Below are 22480 nucleotides of genomic sequence, written 5' to 3' on the forward strand. Positions count from 1 at the left end.
CCACCATGGCGAGCTTCGTGGATTTGAGTTCGTCGCCGGACCCGCTGGGCGACGAGGCCCCGAGCTCGATGCGGCCTTCCACGCGGCGCATCGCCCGCCACTTCCACCCCCAGGCCCAGAGCTCGTCGCTCAAGGTCCCCCCGAGCACCTCAACCAAGGTCATGTCGACTTCGAAGTCGCCCAGGAAGCAGACCTTCGAACTGGACGTTGGCAACGGCCGCTCGCCCCAGAGGCTCTTGGTTACGGTCGAGGCAGAGGATGACCGGGGCAGAGACAGCGGCGTGAGCAGGCGCCTGTTTGCCGCCTCGCCGTCAAGAAGTGTCAGCCGCAGACGACAGGCGGCGACGACGACTACGACTGTGCCTCTCAGAGGCTTGACCGACGATGAGGGCGGCGACTTGGGCGACGATCCGACTCCGAGACGGCGCGGCCGGCCTCGGGGAAGCCTAGGAAGCAAGAATGGAACACCAGCTCCCCCCAGGGGCAAGAAGAGGGCCGGCACACCTATACGCAAAGCCCCTACAGCGAAGCGTCGCAGCGGCGAAGCATCGTCGGAAGCGGCATTGCCCAGCGATGTGCTTCTGGACACGGACGCCAATTCCACAGCAGACCCAACCCCCAAAGCGAAGACGAGGGCGAGGAAAACACCCAAGAAAGCCGGCACCCCAGCACCACCGTCAAGTAAACCGACTGGCAGGAAACGTGGACGCCCGCGGAAAGCTCTGATGCCCGACGAAGTGGCCATTCTGACGAGCGAGGCCGAGTTTCGGGCTGACGAGACGGATATGCTTCCGAATGAGGATGCGCCGACTTTCGGTGACGCCCGTTCCGAAGGGGAAACCCATATGGATGAAAACGACCTGAGACCCGAGGATGAACCCACCCATGGCGACGAGAGAGCTTCAGCCAGTTCCCCAACTCGAGAAAACACGGCCCTGGGTCTTTCCGTTCATGCCGAGGAGCATCATTCGCCAGGCCCGGCCCCAAGCTCGGATCCAATTGACGGTGCATCGGCTCATGAAGCTCGCGCAGGCGGATCCGATGGGCCGATGTTCGACGACTACCTGCAAGAACCTCAGAGTGATTTTGAATCGGAAGCCGGTGACGAGGACGGCATGACGTACAGCGGCCAAGACAACCTAACCCATGCATCCGACTTTAGTATGATAGCAGTCGAGTCTCTGCCCTCGTTCCAGGCCTCATTTCAGGGCAATCTGAGTGGCATTGCTGAAGAGGAGCACTCTTACGCCGACGCTGGCGAGGAGACCAATCTCCTCATCAATCAGACTATGGAATCGCTGAGACGAAGCACTCAGACTGAATCGCAAGATGAACCAGAAGCCACGCTGGCACATGAAAGCCGCTTGCAAAACCTCTCGGTGATGCAGAACCACTCAATGGCAGCACAAAGCAGCCCGGCTGATTTGCGATCGAGTCAGATGTCTTTCTCAAGGAGCCCGCGCAGACCAAAGGCAATGCCATTGAATAGGCAGATCTTTGCGCCCAAAGCACCGCATGTGGACGATTCATTTTCGAGTATACCAGACAGCGTTCTACATGCAGCAACCCCGGCAAGGATATCGACGAAGCAAGTTTCCATGGAGACGGCACACGATGACACCGTAATGTACGACGATTCCTTCTCAGAGATCCCCGACGAGATCCTTGTAGCTGCCACGCCCAAGCCGGCAGCACGGTCCGCCGCTTTTGCCTACCGTGAGAACAACAGCGATCAACTCTCCTCCGACGTTGAAGGCAACTCAGCGTCCAGATCTACCAATATTGGATCTGACCGATTGCCTACACCTGATGACACCAACTCTTCCACCACAGACGCTAAGAACGGCGCTGGTGAAGAAACCCAGGGGACGGCTGCGATATCATCTGCAGTGCGAAATACTTCGAATCTCAACATCCGCTCCTCACCGCCTACCATCAGTCGCCATTTCACCACGATGAACATAGAATCCGAGGGCGGGCAGGTGGAGCAGGATACCGCCGGCACACCACCACGAAGAAGCTCATCGCCTGCAGTGTCTCAAATTGCATCCGGATCACCTGGACAATCCAAGACATTGGAACCACCAGCGCCGCAGCGGCGCCCGACATTGTCTCCGATCGTTCGGGCGGGTCGAACTCTACAAAATATAATGACAGATCGATCATCTCCCGATGGGCGGGAAAGTAGCTTGGGAAGTCCCTTTAGAGGGTCTGTCCAGAACGACTCACGCCAATCCTCCATCTCAAAATCCCCCATCCGCGATCCTCAGCATTCAACTCATCAGTCCAATTTGAATTTTGGATTTAATCCGCTGGCCTCGTTATCGCATAGCATCAGATCGGCGTTTGCTTCAAGCCAACGGCATGCTCCTGCTCCCACGTTTGGCCAGGCTGAAGATCCATTCGGTCCGAGCATGCATCGCGACCAGCAGACCGAGGCTCCTAGGACCTCACCTCGAGGAACTGAGCATAACGAGACCGAAACCCTCCCAGTTCAGGAAGAGCCCTTTCCCTCAATGACCAGCTCTACCAGGGCTGCGCCGGCGAGCGAAGGTGAAGTGAATTGGGCAGGTGATCAGAGCAGCCCTACGGCTCAACGATCCAGGCGGATGTCTGCGACATTACGATCAGTGAACTCGAGTCTTGTCGGAACGCGTGGCTCCAACAGTGGCCGCGTCTTAAACGTTGAAAACGCGGAGGAAGAGGAAGAAGTAGAGGAAGAACAGCAACCCGAAGAACAAGAGGAAGGTTCGTCTCCTGGTGAGATTGACGAATATGATCAACTCGACGCAGAGATAGAAGAACCGGAAGAACCAGAGGAGCCGGATGAGCCGGAGGAGCCGGATGAGCAAGAGGATGAGCAACCAGAAGATCAGCTCGTTGGTGGTCCTCAAGAAGAGGAAGAAGAAGGGTTTGACGACCTTGATTTGTGGGAAGCTGAAGCCTCGCGCGCTACACCCACGACCCCTCGATCAGCCAAGATCCTTCGAGCTGAGGCAGAAGCACGAAGACAACCAAGCTCCCAAGTGCAACCACAAGAGCAGGAGCAGGAGCCAGCGTCAGAGCCAGCGCAAGTCAGCAGCAACCCAGCCCGTCGTGCCAAGATCCCCAGCCCCTGGAGACGAAACACTAGACGGCTCATCTACCAAGATGACTTTAAGAGTGCATCTCAGATTGAGATGGAAGACAGCCCACCAAGTGAGGTTGATAGACCCAGTCCAGTCCCTCCAGTTGCCGTCCAGCAGGAAAGGCAGTACGTGGAGCCTGAAGCTGATGTCGAGGACATGAGACACGACGACATTGAGGAAGAGCTCAGAGACCAGCGAAGCGACTCTGATGATGGCGCTGATGGCGGTGAATTTGACCTGCCTCAGGAACACTCCCCGACGCCGGAACCATACAGAAATGTCGAACCGGCACCAGAGCCTTCTTTGCTTGAAGAGTATTCTATGGTATCCAAACACGATCACAATACCGGGCCGCCAGCCCAGGAGAAGCCAGCGCCCGCTCGAAGGAGTTTCTTTGGAAGCTTTGACATCTTGTCCTTCTTCTCATCGCCTCGACCTCCGGTTGCTAAGGAACAAGTGGAGGAGACCCCAGAACACCAGACCACCTCCAAAGTTCTGCCTCGTCCTCTCCGAAGTGTCGAGCGACAACCTCCTAGCGAGCCTCAGTCTGCACTCCGGGCAACTGGTTTCTTCCCTTCGATACGACAGAAGGCATTCAACCCCAGTCCCGAACGCCGAAACGATCTCTTTTCGCCGGGGTCTGCCCTTAAGTCGAATGACACTGTGCCAGATAGTACCGCTGATCTGCCGTCGACGCCAGAACGCCAAGATTTCCCCCCTATCCCGCAGAAACGCAACTTTACTCCTTTGTCGGCCCAATCTCGCAACACGGCCTCGCTCTTCACACCGAGCAGACAAGGCTCTACTCCAGCTCAGGATATGCGGACCCCGTCACCCGAAAGTGATCCTCCCCAGGAGCCGTACGACAGTGGCGAGGGCTCCTCGATGCAGACAGACGAGCCATCTTTCGAGCGCATCCCGCCGCGTGAGAAGCCCTCACACTGGGACAAGACTCTCAGCCCGTCCAAGTCTTGCCTGCGCTCTCCACTTAAGCCGAAAACGCCAGGCCGGGTGGTCGAGTTTACGAGCAGCGTCTTGAACCCAGACGCTCGCCTCCGGGCACGCGACGACCAACAGCGGGCGCTCAGCACACTGGACGGCGGCATCAACCGGCTCATCTCGCAGGCTCCTGTCCTGACAGCAGTCCCGAGAGTGTCCGAGCTCGACAAGGAGAACAGCCCGTCGCCGCCGCCCCGGTCCCCGGACAAGCCCGCGCTCTCGGCCACGGCCTGGACCAAGCACCACTGGCTGCGGCTGGACGAGCTGCTGGGGCTGCGGGCCTTCGACCCGCTGCGCTTCCAGATGCTGTACCCGCGCGTGCTCGCGGCCGGCGGCGTCGATCCCGACACCAAGCAGCACCCGCTCGCCGGCAAGGAGGTCTCGACCGCCCGCCAGAGCCTCACCCTGCTGCCCTGGCACCTCGAGGTCGTCGAGGCCTTCCGCGCCGACGTCCCCGGCTGGGACGCCCGCAGCCTCAGCAAGCGCCTCTTCGCCCTCATCATCGGCAAGCAGAACCGCCAGATGGGCCAGGTCGGGAGGACGAGTGCGAGGGCGCAGACCCAGGCGCAGGGTGAGCGTGAGCAGCGCCGGGGAGGCGGGCGTGTTGCTTTCGCTGCGAACTGAGCTGGCGCACTGCTGGTTTACCAATGTATGCGTACTTGGCCCACGGAGAAGGAGCAGGAGACTGTTCTTCCGTGTGGTTGATCGCGAAGTCAAGTGTGTCGGGCTCTCCTTCGTAACGACAAAAGCCTCGGCGAGATGACATGAGGAAACGAGGATTGGATAGGCAAGGGATCGGAACTGCGGGTTGTGCATACGGATATATCCCTTGGCACCGCATTGGAGTACATAGGGGAAGGCCTGTTTGGTGTTTGTTGTTTGTGCTTTGTTTTTTCCCACGATCAAGATACCCTGTTCGCCAGACTTTCAGCATCGCAGACGGGTATTTCTACATGGCTTGTTAGTTTTGGTTGGTTTTGGTTGGTTTATTATTTTTTTGCTCCCACGTGTTGGAGAAGCATGACACAGGCAGGCGTTCAGGACAGGGTTTGTGATACGCATCGATGAGGCAATGGGCACGACACACTGAAGAACGGGGGCTGTACAAATAACTGTTCCGAGTACATTCAGAATATGCGGCACAAAAGCATACTAGATCTTTCGAGCGGATGGCCTTTCTTCGCATGAACGCCCTCTGCTGGCCGTGACATGTTCAAATCGTCTACTCTAGTAGTATTACAGCACGGGCTCCGCTCTCCCCTGATGAATCCCCAAACCTGGGATATGTGTCCGCGGTGGCACTATTTCCCCCCTATGATTCACAGAAGTGCCTGTCCCTCCCCGCCGCTCTAGCTTTCTTTGCCATCCGCTGCTTCTCCTCTTCGTAACCCCCGCTACTCTAGCATCGAGGCCTGGTTGGTGTAGAGAAGGTCTACGACGCTACCCAGCTTGTCGATGGTGGACAGGGCCGCGTCGTAGCTCTCGTCCCTCTGCGTCTCGTCAAAGATGATGAGACAGCCGGCGCCCTGGTCCAGCACGCCGATGATGACCTTGTCGAGGATCATCTGGCTGAGCTTGCGCTCGATCTGCTGGTTGTCGAGGCCGACGAGCTGGGCGATGTGGCTGATCTCGACGCGGCTGAAGGGCTCGATGACCTTGATCAGGTTCTGCTCGAGCATGGCGTCGTAGAGGCGGCGCAGGTGGTTGCGGATGAAGGCGTCGCTGCCGAGCTCGTACTTGTAGGCGGCCAGGGCGTGCTCGTACTCCTCGAGCGAGCGGTTGCTGTGGGCGCGGGCGATGGCCTTCATGGCCTCGAGGTTCTGGCCGGCGTACTTCTGGGCCTGCTTGGAGGCCATGAGGTTGTTGACGTCGTCGACGAGGTTGAGCATGATCTTGCACAGCAGCATGTACTGCAGGGCGGCGGTGGCCTTGGGGGTCTCGTCCTGGGTCGAGTAGCCGTCGAGGGCCTCGATGAAGTAGGAGTAGGCCGTGTTGAAGTCCTGGTCCATGGTGTGCAGCATGCCCGACTGCATGTCGAGGTTGGCCTGGAGCAGCGGGGGCGTGTAGACGGAGGCGGCGCTGGTGCGGGCGCTGGTGAGGGCGGCGCGGGCCTTGGCCGTGTTGCCGAGGGCGTGGTAGACGCGGGACTCGAGCAGCTGGACCTCGACCAGGACGAGCTTGTCATCGAGGCGCTTGAGCTCGCGCAGCAGCCCGTTGATGAGGGTGAGGGCGTCGTAGTAGGACTGCTTGACCATGTAGAGCCCGACGAGGCGGGTCTCGAGGTTCTGTCGCAGGAAGGTGCGGCGTTCTGAGGTGGCCCATTCTATACATGACTTTGTGATGGAGATCTGGGTTTCGGTCGAGTTGGGGATGTCTTGGAAGAGGTCGAGCAGCTGGCGGACTGTGAGGCGGGCTCGTGGTTAGAGAGGCCGGTCTGGGGGGGGTAACGCAGGAGGGCTTGGGGAGTTCAAGGGCCTTGACATACCCAGCTTGGCCGTCTTGGCCTTTGCAAACGACGACAGCACGGTCCTGCTGGTTGTGATGAGGTTGACGAGATCATTTGGCTTCCTGGGCGGGCAGGTTAGACTAGATGGAGCAGACAGACGGACAGACTGGAGGAAGCAATCGTCGGGGACCCGGGGACTCACTTCTGGGTCCGGTAGAGGCCGCCGAGGTTCAACAGGGCGGTCTCATACTCCTTGATGGCGGCGTCCGAGGTGACGGAGGGCGGCTTGGCGATGATGTCCTTGTAGATGGCTTCGGCTTTCCGGGGATCGGTGCTCTCGAGCGTTTGCGCCTCGTGGACGGCGGACGTTCCAGCAGCCATGGTGACTGCTAGCTAGGCTGGGGGGAGATGGGGGAGAGCTGCCGGGGGATGCGCAGGCTACGGCGATGCAGCTGGTGGGTGGAAAGGCGCGACTTGGATCTCGGGGTTCTCTCGTTATATGCGGGTCTGCAGTTGGTTGATGGATGGTGGTGGGTGGTGGTGGGTGGTGTTGATGGTGACGATGCTGCTGTGGACGATGAGATGAGCTTGACCTGGGCGCTGGAGCTCCAGGGCCACCCGCCTGTGCACAGCCTTGCAGAGCCGCTGTCCGGGTACCTAGATCGCTGACCTAAGCTCTGTTTTGGGGGGGCTGCTGGCTGTCGAGCTGGACCTTAGCTTGTCCGCCAGTCACCTACAGGCTGCCACTGCCGCGCAACCAGGTACCTGAGTGGCCCACGGGCCTACCAAGGTGCTCAGTATTCCGTAAGCGCTGCACGCCTATCCAATGGGCAGCGTCCGTGCACGTGACCAGGCCGCGGCAAGGTTCCGCTTTGCCAGCCAGCGCCCCTGTCCCCCATTGGCCCATTGGCCCCTTGGCCCGTTGACCCAATGGCAGGGGACGGGTTGCTTCCCCACAAAAAAGTTGGAGGGGACTAAACTGCTGCTGGGAGTCGAGTCTTTCACAGTTCCCATCTCGAACGTCTGTCTCTCTCTCTGTGTGTGTGTGTGTGTGTGTGTCTGTGTCTCTCGGTTTATCAACGAACGAGGTCCCGCCGCGAGGTATACAGCCTAAACCACAGTCCACGGTCCACGATCCGCGAGCCGCCATGAAGATCAAGGCGCTCAGCCGCTCCGTTCAGGCCTACGCGCCGCCCGGCTCCAATGTTCCCAAGCAGCCCCGAAACCTCGATCCCGCCCTGCACCCCTTCGAGCGCGCGCGCGAGTACACCCGTGCCGTCACCGCCTCCAAGATGGAGCGCATGTTTGCCCAGCCCTTCATCGCCCAGCTGGGCGACGGCCACGTCGACGGTGTCTACTCGCTGGCCAAGGACCCCAACTCCCTCGAGCGCTTTGCTTCCGGCTCTGGCGACGGTGTTGTCAAGGTCTGGGACCTGACCAGCCGCGACGAGATCTGGCACACCACCAAGGCCCACGAGAACATTGTCAAGGGCATGACCTGGACGCAGGACCGCAAGCTGCTGACCTGCGCTGCTGACCGATGTGAGCTGCCCATGCCCCAAGTCTCCCCTCCCTTCTTCCACCTCTCATACTAATCCCGACTTCCAGCCATCAAGCTCTGGGCCCCCTACGACACCCCCTCCGATGCGGCCCCCTTAAACACCTGGCTAGGTGCCACCGCCTACAACAGTCTGTCGCATCACCGGTCAAAGAACTCTTTCGCCGCCTCCTCGGGTCTGAACATCAGCATTTTCGATATCGACCGGCAGGGCTCGGCGCCGGACGTGCTGGCCTGGCCCAACTCCGTCGACACCATCAACCAAGTCGCCTTCAACCAGGTCGAGACCTCGGTTCTGGCCTCTTGTGCGTCGGACCGCAGCATCGTTCTCTATGATCTGAGGACGAGCATGCCCCTGGCCAAGACGGTCTTGAACTTTGCTACCAACGCTCTGAGCTGGAACCCTATGGAGGCCTTCAACATTGCCGCCGCCAGCGAAGACCACAACGTTTACATCTTTGACATGAGGAGGTTTGACAGAGCTCTGAACGTCCTGAAGGACCACGTCGCTGCCGTTATGGAGTAAGTCTGTCCGGCCCTGGAGAATGCCCGCGTAGCGAGGCTTTCCCATGACCCTGGTACGACTCGGGCAGTTCTTGCTAACCACTTCCTCTAGTGTCGAGTTTTCGCCTACTGGCCAAGAGCTGGTAACTGCGTCATATGACCGAACCGTCCGGTTGTGGAGCAGGGACAAGGGTCACTCCAGAGACATCTACCACACGAAAAGAATGCAGAGGGTCTTTAGGTATGTTTGAGGGCTTCTGTGGACTTATTGCATAATGGAAGTCCAGCTAACAGCGCACCAGTGCCAAATGGACACCCGACTCCAAGTATATTCTATCCGGTTCAGAGTAAGATTGGCCCCTTGTCACACAAATCAAAAGACAAATTGAACTAACATGTAAAACAGTGACGGAAACATCCGGCTGTGGAGAGCCAATGCGTCGCAGCGGGAGGGCATCAAATCAGCTCGCCAGCGTCAGGCCATTGAGTACAACGAGGCCCTGGCCGAGAGGTACTCTCACATGCCCGAGATCCGCAGGATCAGGCGCCACAGGCACGTTCCCAAGGTGGTCAAGAAGGCCGGCGAGATCAAGGGCGAAGAGCTCAAGGCCATCAAGCGCCGCGAGGAGAACGAACGGAAGCACACCAAGAAGCAGTTCGAACAGAGGAGAAACGAGAGAGAGAAGGCGGTTCTGGCCCGGGAGAAGTAGGGAGCGGCATTCCGTTGCGTACTTTGATTGCTGCATTTGCATGGCGTTTTGGTCGGTTCGGAAAATGCGATACCAGGCATATAGACATCATATGGCGTTGATGAGAGAAAGATGACTGCTTTGTCGAAAATGGCAACTCTCAGACGAATACATCTATCTACTTGTTCCAAAGACTGGGCTGCTGCGTCCGACATACACCGGTTCAACATGTGCGTGTGGATGCGACAAGCAGGGCATTGGAGGTGGTGTTACCCAAGGCCGCCAGATTCAGTTCAAGGCATGCCATGAAACCCACATACCCTCTTCATGTGTGTACAACGAGCAACTTGATTGCACCCAGCCGTCGTACTGTACTGTTCTGTTTATAAAGGTTCTTCTTGGCTTGATTGGGCTGGTGGGTGGTGGTCATCTAAATGAGGGCCATTGGATGATAAAAGCTGCCCCGCATACGTCAGTCCGATGCAGGCCGGGCAGGGGGAGAAAATAACTTATCGATATCGCTCTGGCGCAGACTCTCCAGGCCCGACGGTTTTCTTGCAATGCCCACTTCTCTGTAGCTTGCGTCTCGCTTTCTCATCGAGTGTGAATCTCAGTATCAGCGGTTTCAACTGAAGAGCTCTACCTGCGGCGTCCATCTCCCCTGACCCTCGGCGGCCCCTCTCCTGGGCAGACTGCGCGCCCGCCGAACATCACCAGAAACCACCCCGCCTCCCAAAATGTCTGCGAACCCGGAACCGACGGCGGCGCCGGCCCTCACCCTCACGGCGCTGCCGCCCTTCAAGCCAGACCTGTACGAGCGCGCCTGGACCTCGATACCGCACCCGACCCTGCCCCTGATCGCCACCGCCCACCAGAAGTCCGTCACCGTCTTCTCGCTGTCGACCCTGTCCGCCCACAGCTCCCTCACCGGCGGCCACTCGCGCTCTGTGCGCTCCGTCGCCTGGAAGCCGAATCTGGGGCCCGGCAAGCTCTGCCTCGTCACAGGCAGCTTCGACTCGACCGCGGGTCTGTGGCGCTGGGAAGGCGGCGACAAGGCGGATAATCTCGAGGTCGAGATCACGGCCGGCGGGAACGGGGCCGCAGACAGCGACGACGGCGATGGTGACGACAAGGACGACTGGGAGTTCACGCTCGTGCTCGAGGGCCACGACTCGGAGGTCAAGAGCGCCGCCTTCTCGCCCGCGGGCCAGTACCTGGCGACGTGCAGCCGCGACAAGTCGGTGTGGATCTGGGAGGACGTCGGGGCGACCGAGGCCGACGACGAGTGGGAGACGGTGGCGGTGCTGAACGAGCACGACGGCGACGTCAAGGCCGTCGCCTGGTGCCCCGAGCACAACCGCGCCGGCCGCGGCCGCTACAGCGCCGACGTCCTGGCCAGCGCCAGCTACGACAACACGGTGCGCGTCTGGCGCGAGGACGGCGACGGCGAGTGGGTCTGCGTCGCCGTGCTCGAGGGCCACGACGGCACCGTCTGGGGCCTGCAGTGGGAGCCCCGCCCCGCCGCCGCCCGCTTCCCGCGCCTCATGACCTGGAGCGCCGACCGCACCGTCCGCCTCTGGACCCTGCAGGAGGAGGACGACGGCGACGGCGACGACGGCGCCGGCACCGCACCCCGCCACGCCTGGGGCGGCCTCGGCGGCATCCCCAACACCATGCGCCGCTCGCTCAAGGAGGAGTGGAAGTGCACGGCCGTCCTGCCGCAGGCGCACACGCGCGACATCTACTCGGCGGCCTGGAGCGCCGACTCGGGCCTGCTGGCCAGCACGGGCAGCGACGGCGTGATAGCCGTGTACAAGGAGGAGCCGCAGCAGGCATCGGCGGCCGCCGGGAACGGCACGGGGATGACGGATGCGGAGGCGGCGGCGGCGCTCGACGGAGACGTGCCCATGACCAACGGACACTCGACCGCCGGCGGGGGCAAGACGCCCGAGGCGCCGCCGACGGCTTGGCGCGTCCTGGCCACCGTGGCCGGCGCCCACGGGCCGTACGAGGTCAACCACATCACGTGGTGCAAGCGGTACGACGCGGCGTGCCCGTCGGAGCGGCGGGGTGTCGAGGAGATGCTGGTGACGACGGGCGACGACGGCGTCGTGCGGCCTTGGCAGGTCTCGTGATGGGGATGCGTGAGCAGGGAGTGAATCCACAACGTATGGGTGAGGATGGTATGGAGCGCAAACCGTCCAGGGGTCGACGGATCAAAGGCGCCGCGAGCTTTTGCCGGCATGTGTGGGTGGCTGTACTGGCCATGGCATTTACGAAAACGACCAAGTTGCCTAGGATGGCAGCGGCGATGTCTATTGAACACGCTGTGGTGGGTATGGCGTGCTATGTGATATATACGTACGTGCTATGCAGAGTGAGAGACATGGGCGGATGTTGAGGGTCTGCATATAGATGGTACACATGCTGTGTCATGGGAGTGTCGGGCTCGCCCTCGGGCGTTCCTCCATAAACTCCATGGACAAGAAGCAGAAGATTAATGGTCTAATCCTACATACAGTAAAAAAGCCATTATCCCCATGCCATTGAGCAGTGTGATCATAGTCGATGTTTCGTACAAATAAGTATGGTAGTTAGTGACGGGTACGCGTTGGTCTACAGCAATCTCGGGACAGGTCGATACAAGCTGCCATTGAGCGTATCAGTCAGCTAGTTATGGCATCATTAAAGACAAGTCACGAATGAAGAACGAATTGAGGTAAGATGTGTCTTGGAAGTGATTATGCACTGAGTTTAGACATTACAAGCCGACTACGCTGACACGCTCGCTCATGCACATCGCACAATGATATCTAAATTCCAGCCAGAGTGAGACCGCGCGCCGACGCCTCGCCAGTGATTCCCTATTGCGTCCCCTTTCTCTCCGCGCATGATGCTTCGTTAAAATAAATCAGACCCCATATTCATGACACATGCCGACTCCGTTCCGAAAATGCTCACGTATGCATGTATTTTGACCCTCAACCGCCCTGGCTCCTGAGCAATGCGTTGCGAAAGTAAACGTTCTCATTTTCCTTTTGTCTTCTCCATTTGCGTGTGGGGAAGCCCTACGAGATGAGCCTCGTCGTAGCAAATAGATGCCGTCTCCAAGAGTGAGTGGGAAGCGGGACCTCGGTGATCCAAACAAAATGCTTTGAGGGTAAAGAACCAAAACTCCGTCGTCCTGATATCGTAAACTCCTCGCCAAAGGATCCAAATCGACCGTGTCTATCGATGCCTGCGGTTTTTTCTTTGCGAAATCAACACCCCAGGTCTCCAGTCGCCTGGTCAACCTAGAGATAACGCCGTGGTGTGATGCCCTGAACTAAAATCATGTTTTTGATATCCGGGTAAATGTGAAACGAGGTGAAAAAATGATGCAAATCTTGCCCCGGTTTAAGGGGCAAGATGCAAAAAGGTATTTTATCAAGTTCGGCGACTTGAAGGTATGCTGAAGACTCGATGGAGCAAGCTTCGTTTGTGACCATTGGCTCGCCTGTAATCAAAGGAATCACAGTGGCACGCGTTGGTCGCAGCAATGCCGCAACTGACTTTGCGAGTCAACTCCGCCTCCCAACCATACAGATCATCTACAGACTGTACTCGGCTGTAGGTTTCGGAGCCCGCCAGTGTCACTGACGAATCGTCGCAAACCTCGTCCATGATGGAAATACCAAGGTAGTTGGAGAAATCTGTCAAGGACGGCGGTGTTGGCGCCATCTTGGCCTCGTCCCTGTCTACATCCTCAAGCGGAATGCCAACCTCGGTTTCCGTGTCCGTATCAAGATCCAAAGCCTTCACGGTCTCTGGCATGGGAAGAACAGGTAACCGCAGTGGGCAGCTTGGTGGTACGCAGTTGATTTGATGAGACATGACAAGAGGGGCACTCTTGCTCTGGGCCTCTTCAGGGACCTTTGCAGGAATTTTGAGCGGCTTAGGCATCGAATTGCGTTGCCTTGCCCGCAGGCTCTTGCGGACCACAGGTCTGCCGGTATAGTGTACGCCCACGGCTTTTGCGGCCACACCACCCATTGGATCACTACTAACAACATGGGGAAGCCCACACACTCCAGCAGGCACCCCGGGGGTGGGGAGCCGCTGTCCTGGGTGTGGGTCTTCCCATGACCCTCTCGGGGAGGATTGAGCGTCATCCTGTTCAGGTTGGGAAGCCTCTTGATTGTTAGTGATTTCATGTAATGGTATGGCCTGTAATTCCTATAAGGGAGGTGGCCCAGACGAGTGTCTTGATGGCATCGTTTCAATGTCGGTACTGGTTGGTGGGACATTGGTCGGTTCAGAGCGCCGAATGGACCGGCTCTTCCTGCTCAGCCCTAGTCGCGCACCCATTCTCTTCCAGCTATTCCCCGTAATCGCCCGCTGTAATGTGTTCGGAGAGGCGCTGAAAGTGAAGTCCGAGGTTGGTGGAGTGGTAGGCGGTGTCATGGGCTCGGCGCCGGGTGTGGAGTTTGGACTGCTGTCGTCGGTAACGAGGTCAACTTCCATGGTTTCTGAGCCCGACCCCGAGTTAGATCGGTTGACCACGGGGCTGTTACGGCCAAGAAGTAACGGAAGAAAGTGCGTCTTCGGCGACTGCGATCCTTCGTCTGCTGGCGAGATGAGGTCCCGGGGTATGCGTAATCTCGACCTACTCCGTCTGCCCTCCGCTACCTCCTCGTGCTGGGAGGATTCGCTAGCGGCTGCTGCAACGGATTGGAGGAAAGGTACCAGCAGCGAGTCGCTCATGAGCTCATGTACGATGCCGACAGCCTCATCTAATTCTGACGGCGGTGGTACAGAAGCGGGGGAACAGGAGAGCTGCAATAAGCGATCGCGAACTGGAGCCGGTAGGTTCACTTCCCTCGGGCCGTACGGCATGATGTATGCCTGCATGAGTCTATGCCACAGCAAGCAGATGTTCTCGTCTTCGAAATGCAATTGGCGCCCGTGGGCCGCTGACTGGTTGGCATGTGCTGCCCGATAGCGTTCAGCTTCCATGAGGAATTCCAAGGTCTCGAGGCAGTGGTTTTGGGACAAGTACGCCGTGAATGCGCTTAGGGTCCATGGTGGTTGTGCCGTGTTCGATAATATGTCGTTCAGGGTGGGGAGTTTGATGATTGGTGATCCTGCGCGAGCAATGGCCAAGCTGGTTGGCCTAGATGTAGACATGGCGGTCTCTGCGTCCCAGTCCCCGTGGACTGAAGACGGGGGTGTTAACTGCCTTGGTGATGGGTTCAAGTAAGTTGGTGAATTTCCGCGTGTTCTTGATCTACCCATTTCTTCGCGCGAAGGAAGGGAGGATGAAGAGACAGGGGTAATCCGCCTTGAATCTGCTGGACAGAAAACAAACAGGTAGTCCTGCAGTCGCGAATCTGCCCCGAACAGGCTATTGCTCCATTCAAAAAAAGGTCTACCAAGTGCGTTTAATCAACAACAACGCTGCCTTGATTCTCTGCGAGTAGCCGGGATTTCCGTGATTGATTCGACCCGTATGTCCTGTGACTGGTGAGTCGTATGGTTACCAGCACGGATGTCAGAGATGGCCGTCTCCAAATGAGGCGCCGACTTCCTGCTCTCGACAACTGATGACGTCCGAAGTCTGTACACGTTCGGCGGATTCCGATTACCACCAAACTGCTACCCGATGCGGCCGGACCGTGAATGATGGCAGAGGCGAAGGACTCGATTCAGGACAGAACCTGGATTCGGAGAGAGTGCGGAATTAACCAGAAGGCTGTGAGCAATCCAGTCCAAAGTTTTGTGTGATTGGCCGCAAAGCTATTCTCCGTGGGAGAACTGCTGGTCGAAATGCAAATAGGGTTTCTAGATGAGCAGCGGCGTACGATGATAGTACAAGATTAACTTTGTGCTAACGCCCTGGAAGGTTGCAACGCTGGCTCTCGAGGCACAGCAGAAGTTTCCAGGATCCGAAGGGTTCGACGGGGACTTATTTGAAAGGCTCTTGGCGAATATTGTGCAATCCGAGAAATATGGAAAGGAGCAGACGAAAGAGTCGCACGAGAAACGAGGGGCGGCTGGGTGGTCCGCGATTAAGGGATTGGGACCAGAACGACGACTGCACAGCCGATGGAGCGCAGAAAAGAGGACGGGCGGCCCGTTTTGCAGTCTTGTGACGAGTGGAGACTGTCGTCAGACACAGGACACAGCGTTGGTCAGTCCAATTGGCGTTGGACCGGCGACAGCGATCTAGTGTTAAGCCTCGTGGATGCCGCGGATGGTGCGAGTTGCTAGTGTGGTGGATGAATCTTGTCCAGTGCTGCTAGGGCGGGCGTCGATGACCGCACGGCAAGACGCACGCGATGGACCCGTGGGAAGACAGAGTTCAGGGACACGGCGGATCCTGCAATGTCTCCTTGCGAGGGCCACGGGCTTGCTTGGAGAAGGAGAAGCTTCCGTGTGGCCCAGGACGACGACGACGAGGACGACGACGAGGAGCGAGGTGTGAAGGCAAGCGATACAGAACGACGCAGCCGGGTTTTTGTTTGGGCCAGTGCAAGTCTCAGTCAAGTTGCAGGCAGGCAAGCAGGGCGCGGGCATTACGGATAGATTAAGAAAAGGGAGAAGTACCCAAGGCCCGGGGGGGTACTTGTCCAGAGGCCTAAAGCCGTAAGAGAATTGCAGGGATTGACATTGGGAGCATGGGTATCCCAATGACCCCATCGACTAAGATCCAGCATTGCATTCGTCTGGTGGATGGTTTCCTTTTGGCAGACAACAGGGGCCAACGGCCAATGAGGCGCCCCGCCGCGCTACAGTGGAGCGGTACTCCTCACGTCTTTCCAGAGACGACGGGAGAACAACAGCAGAACAATGGGGGAGCGCCAGGGGACTCTTGGCTCGACAAGGGCCCGGCTGCTAACCTTCTTCTTCCCGCAGGCGACAAGAGGCGGCGGCTTCTGGAAAGGGCTGAGAAGGGGCCCGTTTCCTTCTTTCTGTGCCCCCGTCCAACGTCGCTCTGCTTTCACTCGCTTTTGCCTCGGGAAGGGCAGCGGCCAAGACCCCAAGGACAACCTGGAAGGACAAGGACAAGGCACGCCTGCAATCCAATTCGCACGGCGAACGGCTTGGACGAGGGAAGATGCAAGAATGGCCACCGTGGCGCTACGCTAGAATGGCGCTAGAAGAGAGACAGAACCAGACGGCGCCCAATCACAGCCGAAGCCCACTTTGGCCCCCGACGAGATTGACGCTGATGAATACTCCATTTGTCGCGGTGGCGGCCCAGCCCCCCAGGGCCCCCCTGCCCTCCACGATAAAAGCAGCGACGAGAAATCGAAGCATGCTGGAAGCAGGCTTGCACCTCATGGGACGGCCAAGACGGCCGCTGGCGGCACAGAGCCAGCGCCCGCCGACGGTAGCCTGTTAAAAAGCAGCAACCCACGCCACTAGCATGTCCGTTGTGGTCACGGCATGGGCATGCACGAAAGTCGTCGCACTCCATGCTGCTGTGTCTCCACGATTCTGGAGCCATGAGTCCTGGTGCATGCACGTTTGCCATCTGGAAGGGCGCACTGAACCAGAGAGAATGTTTCAGCTGGTGGGCTGCTGGTATCCACTCCATCACCTACACAGTACCACTCTACCACTGTAGGCTGCACATCCGGGGCTTGTTCCCGACGTACGAGATCCGTTGGCTGATCTTCCGTCGTCGACTGACTGACTGACTGACTGACTGACTGACCGACTGACTGACTGACTGACTGACAATACTCCTATGCAAAGCCCCAATATAGACCTGTTCGGGATATCATGTGCTTCAATTTCTTCGAGACGGCTTCCTATCACTTGCCACACTCCGCAGTTTTGGGGGTCGGATAGCATATGGTTTTCGTTCTGAGAGCCTGGGGCTAAGGTTCCCCGCGCCTGCAATCGTACTCTTATTCCCGAATAGGCCCTGCCCAATAATTAATAATCTATCTTGGAGTCGACTTCTTCTCTCTGCTCGCAAGACACGACCAACCCGCGAGAAGCCTAGTTGATGCTCTGGTTGCATGTCATCACGCACGCTGCGGTCATAGGTCTGGATGCGAACGGAACGTCGCGCAACAAGCTTCCCCCTTTTGCAGGTTCAGAGCTGAACGCTCTGGATTAGCTACCCGTCTCATAGGCTGCGATTTACCCGCCAACTGCCACCTTCCTATCTTAACTTCCTATCTCCGCGCCTACTTCAAGCGCACTCGAGGTTATAATGTGGCTTTCCGCAGCCTCTGACTGGCTGGCTGTATATTATGCTAGATGACACCCCATCTGTCTGCTGTAATTACGATGAGACGACAGCCTCTCGTTAGCGGCCTCGGGTATCTCACTAGAAGGCTCATCATATCCTCAAAAGGTGCATAACCACACAACGTGTGTGCGGCAGTGCATAGCATCATACGCAAACAGGAAGGGGGTGAGCTTGGAGCCATTGAAACGCTGAGGAGAGCCGCTAGAGGGGTAGCGCTGGTAGGTCACTAAACTGTGCGTCGCTGATCAGACACGCGAAACAGCGTTGGTGTCGATTGCGCCCCAATCCCCCCAGAGAGATGGTGTTGTCGATCACGTCTTAGCATCGGCAGTTGGGGCTGATTAGAGCAAATAGAGTCGACCGTGATAAGGCCGGCATTTAAATACTATTCTGGTGCGACGGAGTAGATAAGCCGTATATACCTCTAGAAGCAATGCCGTGATTCGAGCGCTGCTTTGGAAAGCGTTGCTGCTAATGGTGAGGTCAGATTGCATCATCGGGCATAAGCACTAGAAATGATACCAAAGACCGTTGTGATTGATCGTTGACCTCGACTAGTATGAGCAACCCCACAAACGTCGAGCACCTGAAAGCTTCTGGTTGAGCATAGCAAAGATCGGCCCTGCAATGCAACTGCTGTCCCCGAAGTCATTGAAGTCATAGAGTGTGATTTCAGTCCTGGTGAACCGACCCCATAGTGAGGCGCTTGGCTGTCGTGTGCAACAGACGTAGGAACTCTATCGATATATAACGACTGCCAAACCGGGCAAAACTTGTGCAGCGCAATTGGTGCCAGGTGCCAGCAATAACCCGGCGATGATGACAAGCGCGTAATGGGATTATACGCGTCCTATTCAGGATCAATCATGATCAGACCCTCTTCCAGGGCTCACGTGTCAAGCTCGGCCTTACTCCCCAGAGGCGCCATATAGCAAGTTGTTCCCCGCTTATTGGACCGTAGCATCGGCCTCCCTTCAACATGGCTAAGTCGTCGCCAGTCCGCCGGGAGCGCTATCTTGAGTCGTAAGGTCAGGAACCACCCAGCTGGAAATGATGATCTGCCGGCTTTGGCGTCCCTGAGGACGTGGACGCCCGCGATCTTGGCTGTCAATGACTTGTACAATATAATAGTCTGGCCGGTATAGACTCGCGTTCGCGGGTGACCTCTATTGTCTCCTATTCAGTGCAAATTCTGGGCACCCTTAGCTTACGTTCACTTATTCAAAATTGCCCGCTTGCGTTACGTAGTATCAGCATGATGTGGAGCGTTGCACCATCGTACTATGGTCATCTTATTTCTTCCGGCAATATACCACAGGAATGTCATGAGAGTCGTCTATGCAACAGACCTACCTACTCGTACCGAACAAACAACAGGGGTAAGGGGCAAGGGCCAGTTATTGACGAACACAGCACAGACGACGATTGCTTATGGTCCCAAAGGGAATGTTGCAGGGGTGTCCAAGGCGCTGATCCGAGCCTGATTGATCCTGTTGGAACACGACAGGGCCTGTCAGAGTTCGGAATCTTCAACAGCGGGTACAGGGGCCCCATGCGCACACTAACCGTATATGGTATAACCACAGAATATTCCCAGTATTCTGGAAGGCTTCGAATAGCGTCTAGAATGATTCCACCTGCGGCCTAGTGGCTGTTGGGCTAACATTGGGTTGCATGCGGTCATGCCGGAAGCCCGTCGCGGTGCATGCGTGGCATGATGGTGGTCCGGGGGCCATTATTTTTATTTCTGAGAATAGGAATACACGATCACACGTATTGGAAATGAACGGCATTGCCGTAATCTACCCCTCGGCACCGTCATTCGTTGATGGTGCCGTCTGACTACATTCTCTTTCGTCTTTTTGATGGGGCCAACGGTCTCAGAGCTCACTTATGTAACGACAAAAAAGAGACACCAGGCAGGCCAGGGATGTTGGGCGGTTGAGTAAATGGCCTGCTGGTTTCGGCATTCTGGGTCTCCTGTGGGCGTCCCACGACAGCACGTTGCAAAAGTACGCGATGTTAGACAGCGATGGGATCCCCGCCCAAATTACCCCGAGATGGGTCCTGTTGCAGTCCCGTCCGTGGTGATCATTGACCACAGATCGCGATCCGTGATGGACACTCGGGGCCGGGGCATCTACCCTACTCCGCGTTACTCCGGGGATTTTCTATTTGACTCATGACACACGGAAATTGTTCGGTTCTCGACTCGCAGAATTAACGTGTTCCGAGATCCAGGATCCGCGCAGTCACTGAATCATTCACTCGCGGGTCCCACAAACCGTCGCCCTGTCGCCCTGCTTGGCCTGCGCGCTTTGGATTTGGATCAAGCCCTGCCAAGTTTGCTTGCTTGCCTGCCGCCAGCCTGAAGTCGTGAGAAGGCACCGAACGGTCAGCCCGCCACCTCGGTCTCGGTAGCCCGTAGTTTGAAACGTCTTCGTTAGATCTCTCACCTAGGGAGGATGGGGCATGGATTTGCGAGTGGGCGCGCTTAATTTCAGCTTTGGCAGCCTAGTGCATGACCTTCCAGTTCGTCAGTCCCCTGAGGCGCGGTCCAGATCACGATGGCTGCGTTGGATCACAATGCTGACCAGATGCTTGGCTGGTAGCTGGTTCGTGCTCGTGGCCCCGTTTTCAGCGCTCGCCCCAGGGGCCAGCGTCGTGTCCAGCCAACACACCTTCCTGTTCCGGAGCTCCTCATTCGTACGACTCCAGAATTTTCCGACAGCCTTGTCCGCTCCCGGACGCCACTCGTGTCACCGGCCACAGCAGCCAGCAAGGTGAGGTGTCTTGCACGACCTGGAAGCGCTCTGCTGGCGCGCGAGCCTCGAACGGACTGGCCCCCAAGGTCGTGCAGGCTTGTTCCGAGGTTGCCAACCGTCTACCGGAATTTCCGTTCGCGGCGTTTGCTGGGATGGATACCAGAGAATCACCTTCTCAAAGGGACACAGAAGCCGGGCTGACTCGGGTACGCACTGACCTTACGACACAGGCTGGGTCTTCACTGACTCGCCTCCGGCTCAGGCCACCCAACTGGATTTTCCAAAGGCGTCCGGATCCAGCCGCGGGCATATACTGTTGTCCTGCGGCTCTCGCGGTTTTCCTATGGCTGACAATCATACTCGTCAGCACTGTATGGGATTTATTCGTATCGTACGAGGCTCGACTCTTGCCTTTGCCCTCTAATGATTGTTTTTACATAATACGTAAATTCTGCTCCGTATAGGGGTCGATGACTCACCTCACCAACTCTCTGTATCATGGTTATGTCTCTCGTGGCTGAAGTACTATCGTAAACCCTTCTCAAAAACTAGGTTGTTCCGGCCACCAGCTGCGGGCCGCGGGCGCTTCAAACATGGTTTGAGGCTTGCATATGTGTGTCTCGGCGCCTGTACATGTCTCATCTCTTAAGTTGCTCAGGAATTTCCAGCGTCCCAACAAGGCGTCGGATCTATCGTGTACAGCACAGTATATTCCATCCTTGACCTACACACTAGTCCCGCAAGGTTTCCAGAGGTCTTGGGCTTGTAGGCCCATGAGTAATCGGGAATCTACTCCTGATCCATCAACGTTCAACTGCCTGATTGAGCATGAAAAGCTTGACGGTGACCTTGATTGGGGGCCGTGGCTAACATGGAGACCGTCATAGAGCATGAAGGCGTAGATGCTGCTTGGCAATAATGCTATTTGGCAACCAATAATGGAAAGAAGTATCGCTTACCGGTGTGGAAGAAAGAAAAAAACATACGAAGGATCCCGCGTTGCCGAGCTGCAAGAGCCTCACATTTACCGACAAGCCTTTTTTTCGTGAATAAACTGTCGATGTTTCCGATGGCCTGCTACTCTGGGAAGTCGCTACGCACCCAAGCCCTGCGCATGCACGGCGGAACGAAGCGCCAAGGCTGCCGGATGTAGTATTCCAGTCGATCAGCAAGGCTTCTTTGGTATATTGACCTCCCGGTTAGTGCAATGCAAGGCTACAGAGATTTTTTTCTTGCCAGGTATGTCATCCGCTGTAGTTCAAGATAGTTACACCCGTTGAAAACCGAGCCGTCTCGTGAAACCCGCTTGTGAACAAAATGGGCATTACATCCATTACAAATGCCAACACCTGGAAATGCCTTGGACCTGCGGACCTGGTGTAGGGCAGAAAAGTGGCGCTGCAAAAGAATCGTACGTTCGGGCGTCGAACCCCCCAAGATGGTAAACGGAAAGACGTCACAGTTGCGTTCGATTAGACTCCTTTCTCAGGGGACGGGTAACAACGAACAATCTCTCATCAACAACCTTGTAGACCGCAGACCGACGTTAAGCGGGACCTGGCAGACGAAGATCGTACCTCAGAACTAGTGCAGCATTCGATACGAAGCGTTCCGTGCTTGTACAGATGTTTGAACGCAAGTGAAGAACCGAGAGTGAACAACTTAGCCCCCAAAACTTCCAAGTTTTAACGTGATACCCATAAAAAATTCGAATAGCAGCGTTTCCTTCGGTTGTGGAGATTGTAGCTACTATTATTGGTATGTGCACGAGCTGCGCCATTGGGCACCTGAACCGTGTACTCCAAAATAGTGAAAGACATCATTATCAATACTGCCATACCTCTTCAAGAGGTCCCACGTGGTGACAACTCGCTGATGTAAATATATGCCATAAATGAAAGGGAAAGCCTTGCCTGATGGCCAACGTACATCCCGCTATTGTATTCGACCCCACCAGAACGTAACTAACAAGGAAGATCACCAGGGCCTTATTCCATTCCACTATTTCATTGATAGATAGTAAGCGAATGAACAAGAACAATAAAACACTCGGGTGGTCGCGTTAAAAAAAAAAAAAAAAAAAAAAAAAAAAAAAAAAAAAAAAAAAAAAAAAAAAAAAAAAAAAAAACCTCGAAAATCCTAGGCA

General features: G+C 56.8%; 6 protein-coding genes across 6 annotated transcripts; 3 read left to right on the forward strand and 3 right to left on the reverse strand.

Annotated features, from left to right (window-relative positions):
* Window positions 1–5: 5 nt before the first annotated feature.
* Window positions 6–4751, forward strand: JN550_007206 (uncharacterized protein; the record flags this gene model as incomplete). The annotated part of the gene is made up of 1 exon (XM_049319031.1): window positions 6–4751. The coding sequence occupies one exon, from the start codon at window positions 6–8 to the stop codon at window positions 4749–4751; it is 4746 nt and encodes a 1581-aa protein (XP_049170780.1).
* A 770-nt stretch (window positions 4752–5521) lies between these two features.
* Window positions 5522–6954, reverse strand: JN550_007207 (uncharacterized protein; the record flags this gene model as incomplete). Its single annotated transcript, XM_049319032.1, has 3 exons — window positions 5522–6528; window positions 6613–6695; window positions 6776–6954. 3 exons carry the CDS (start codon window positions 6952–6954, stop codon window positions 5522–5524), a joined length of 1269 nt encoding a protein of 422 aa, XP_049170781.1.
* Window positions 6955–7721: 767 nt separating this feature from the next.
* Window positions 7722–9345, forward strand: JN550_007208 (uncharacterized protein; the record flags this gene model as incomplete). Its single annotated transcript, XM_049319033.1, has 5 exons — window positions 7722–8115; window positions 8182–8653; window positions 8748–8876; window positions 8938–8982; window positions 9042–9345. The coding sequence occupies 5 exons, from the start codon at window positions 7722–7724 to the stop codon at window positions 9343–9345; spliced, it is 1344 nt and encodes a 447-aa protein (XP_049170782.1).
* Window positions 9346–10061: 716 nt separating this feature from the next.
* JN550_007209 (uncharacterized protein) lies at window positions 10062–11459 on the forward strand (the record flags this gene model as incomplete). The annotated part of the gene is made up of 1 exon (XM_049319034.1): window positions 10062–11459. The coding sequence occupies one exon, from the start codon at window positions 10062–10064 to the stop codon at window positions 11457–11459; it is 1398 nt and encodes a 465-aa protein (XP_049170783.1).
* Window positions 11460–12750: 1291 nt separating this feature from the next.
* JN550_007210 (uncharacterized protein) lies at window positions 12751–13356 on the reverse strand (the record flags this gene model as incomplete). The annotated part of the gene is made up of 1 exon (XM_049319035.1): window positions 12751–13356. One exon carries the CDS (start codon window positions 13354–13356, stop codon window positions 12751–12753), a length of 606 nt encoding a protein of 201 aa, XP_049170784.1.
* A 183-nt stretch (window positions 13357–13539) lies between these two features.
* JN550_007211 (uncharacterized protein) lies at window positions 13540–14490 on the reverse strand (the record flags this gene model as incomplete). Its single annotated transcript, XM_049319036.1, has 1 exon — window positions 13540–14490. The coding sequence occupies one exon, from the start codon at window positions 14488–14490 to the stop codon at window positions 13540–13542; it is 951 nt and encodes a 316-aa protein (XP_049170785.1).
* Between the last annotated feature and the right edge of the window lie 7990 nt (window positions 14491–22480).

Source organism: Neoarthrinium moseri (genome assembly GCF_022829205.1).
Source record: "Neoarthrinium moseri strain CBS 164.80 chromosome Unknown scaffold27_Wmoseri_CBS_16480, whole genome shotgun sequence".
Taxonomy (NCBI): domain Eukaryota; kingdom Fungi; phylum Ascomycota; class Sordariomycetes; order Amphisphaeriales; family Apiosporaceae; genus Neoarthrinium; species Neoarthrinium moseri.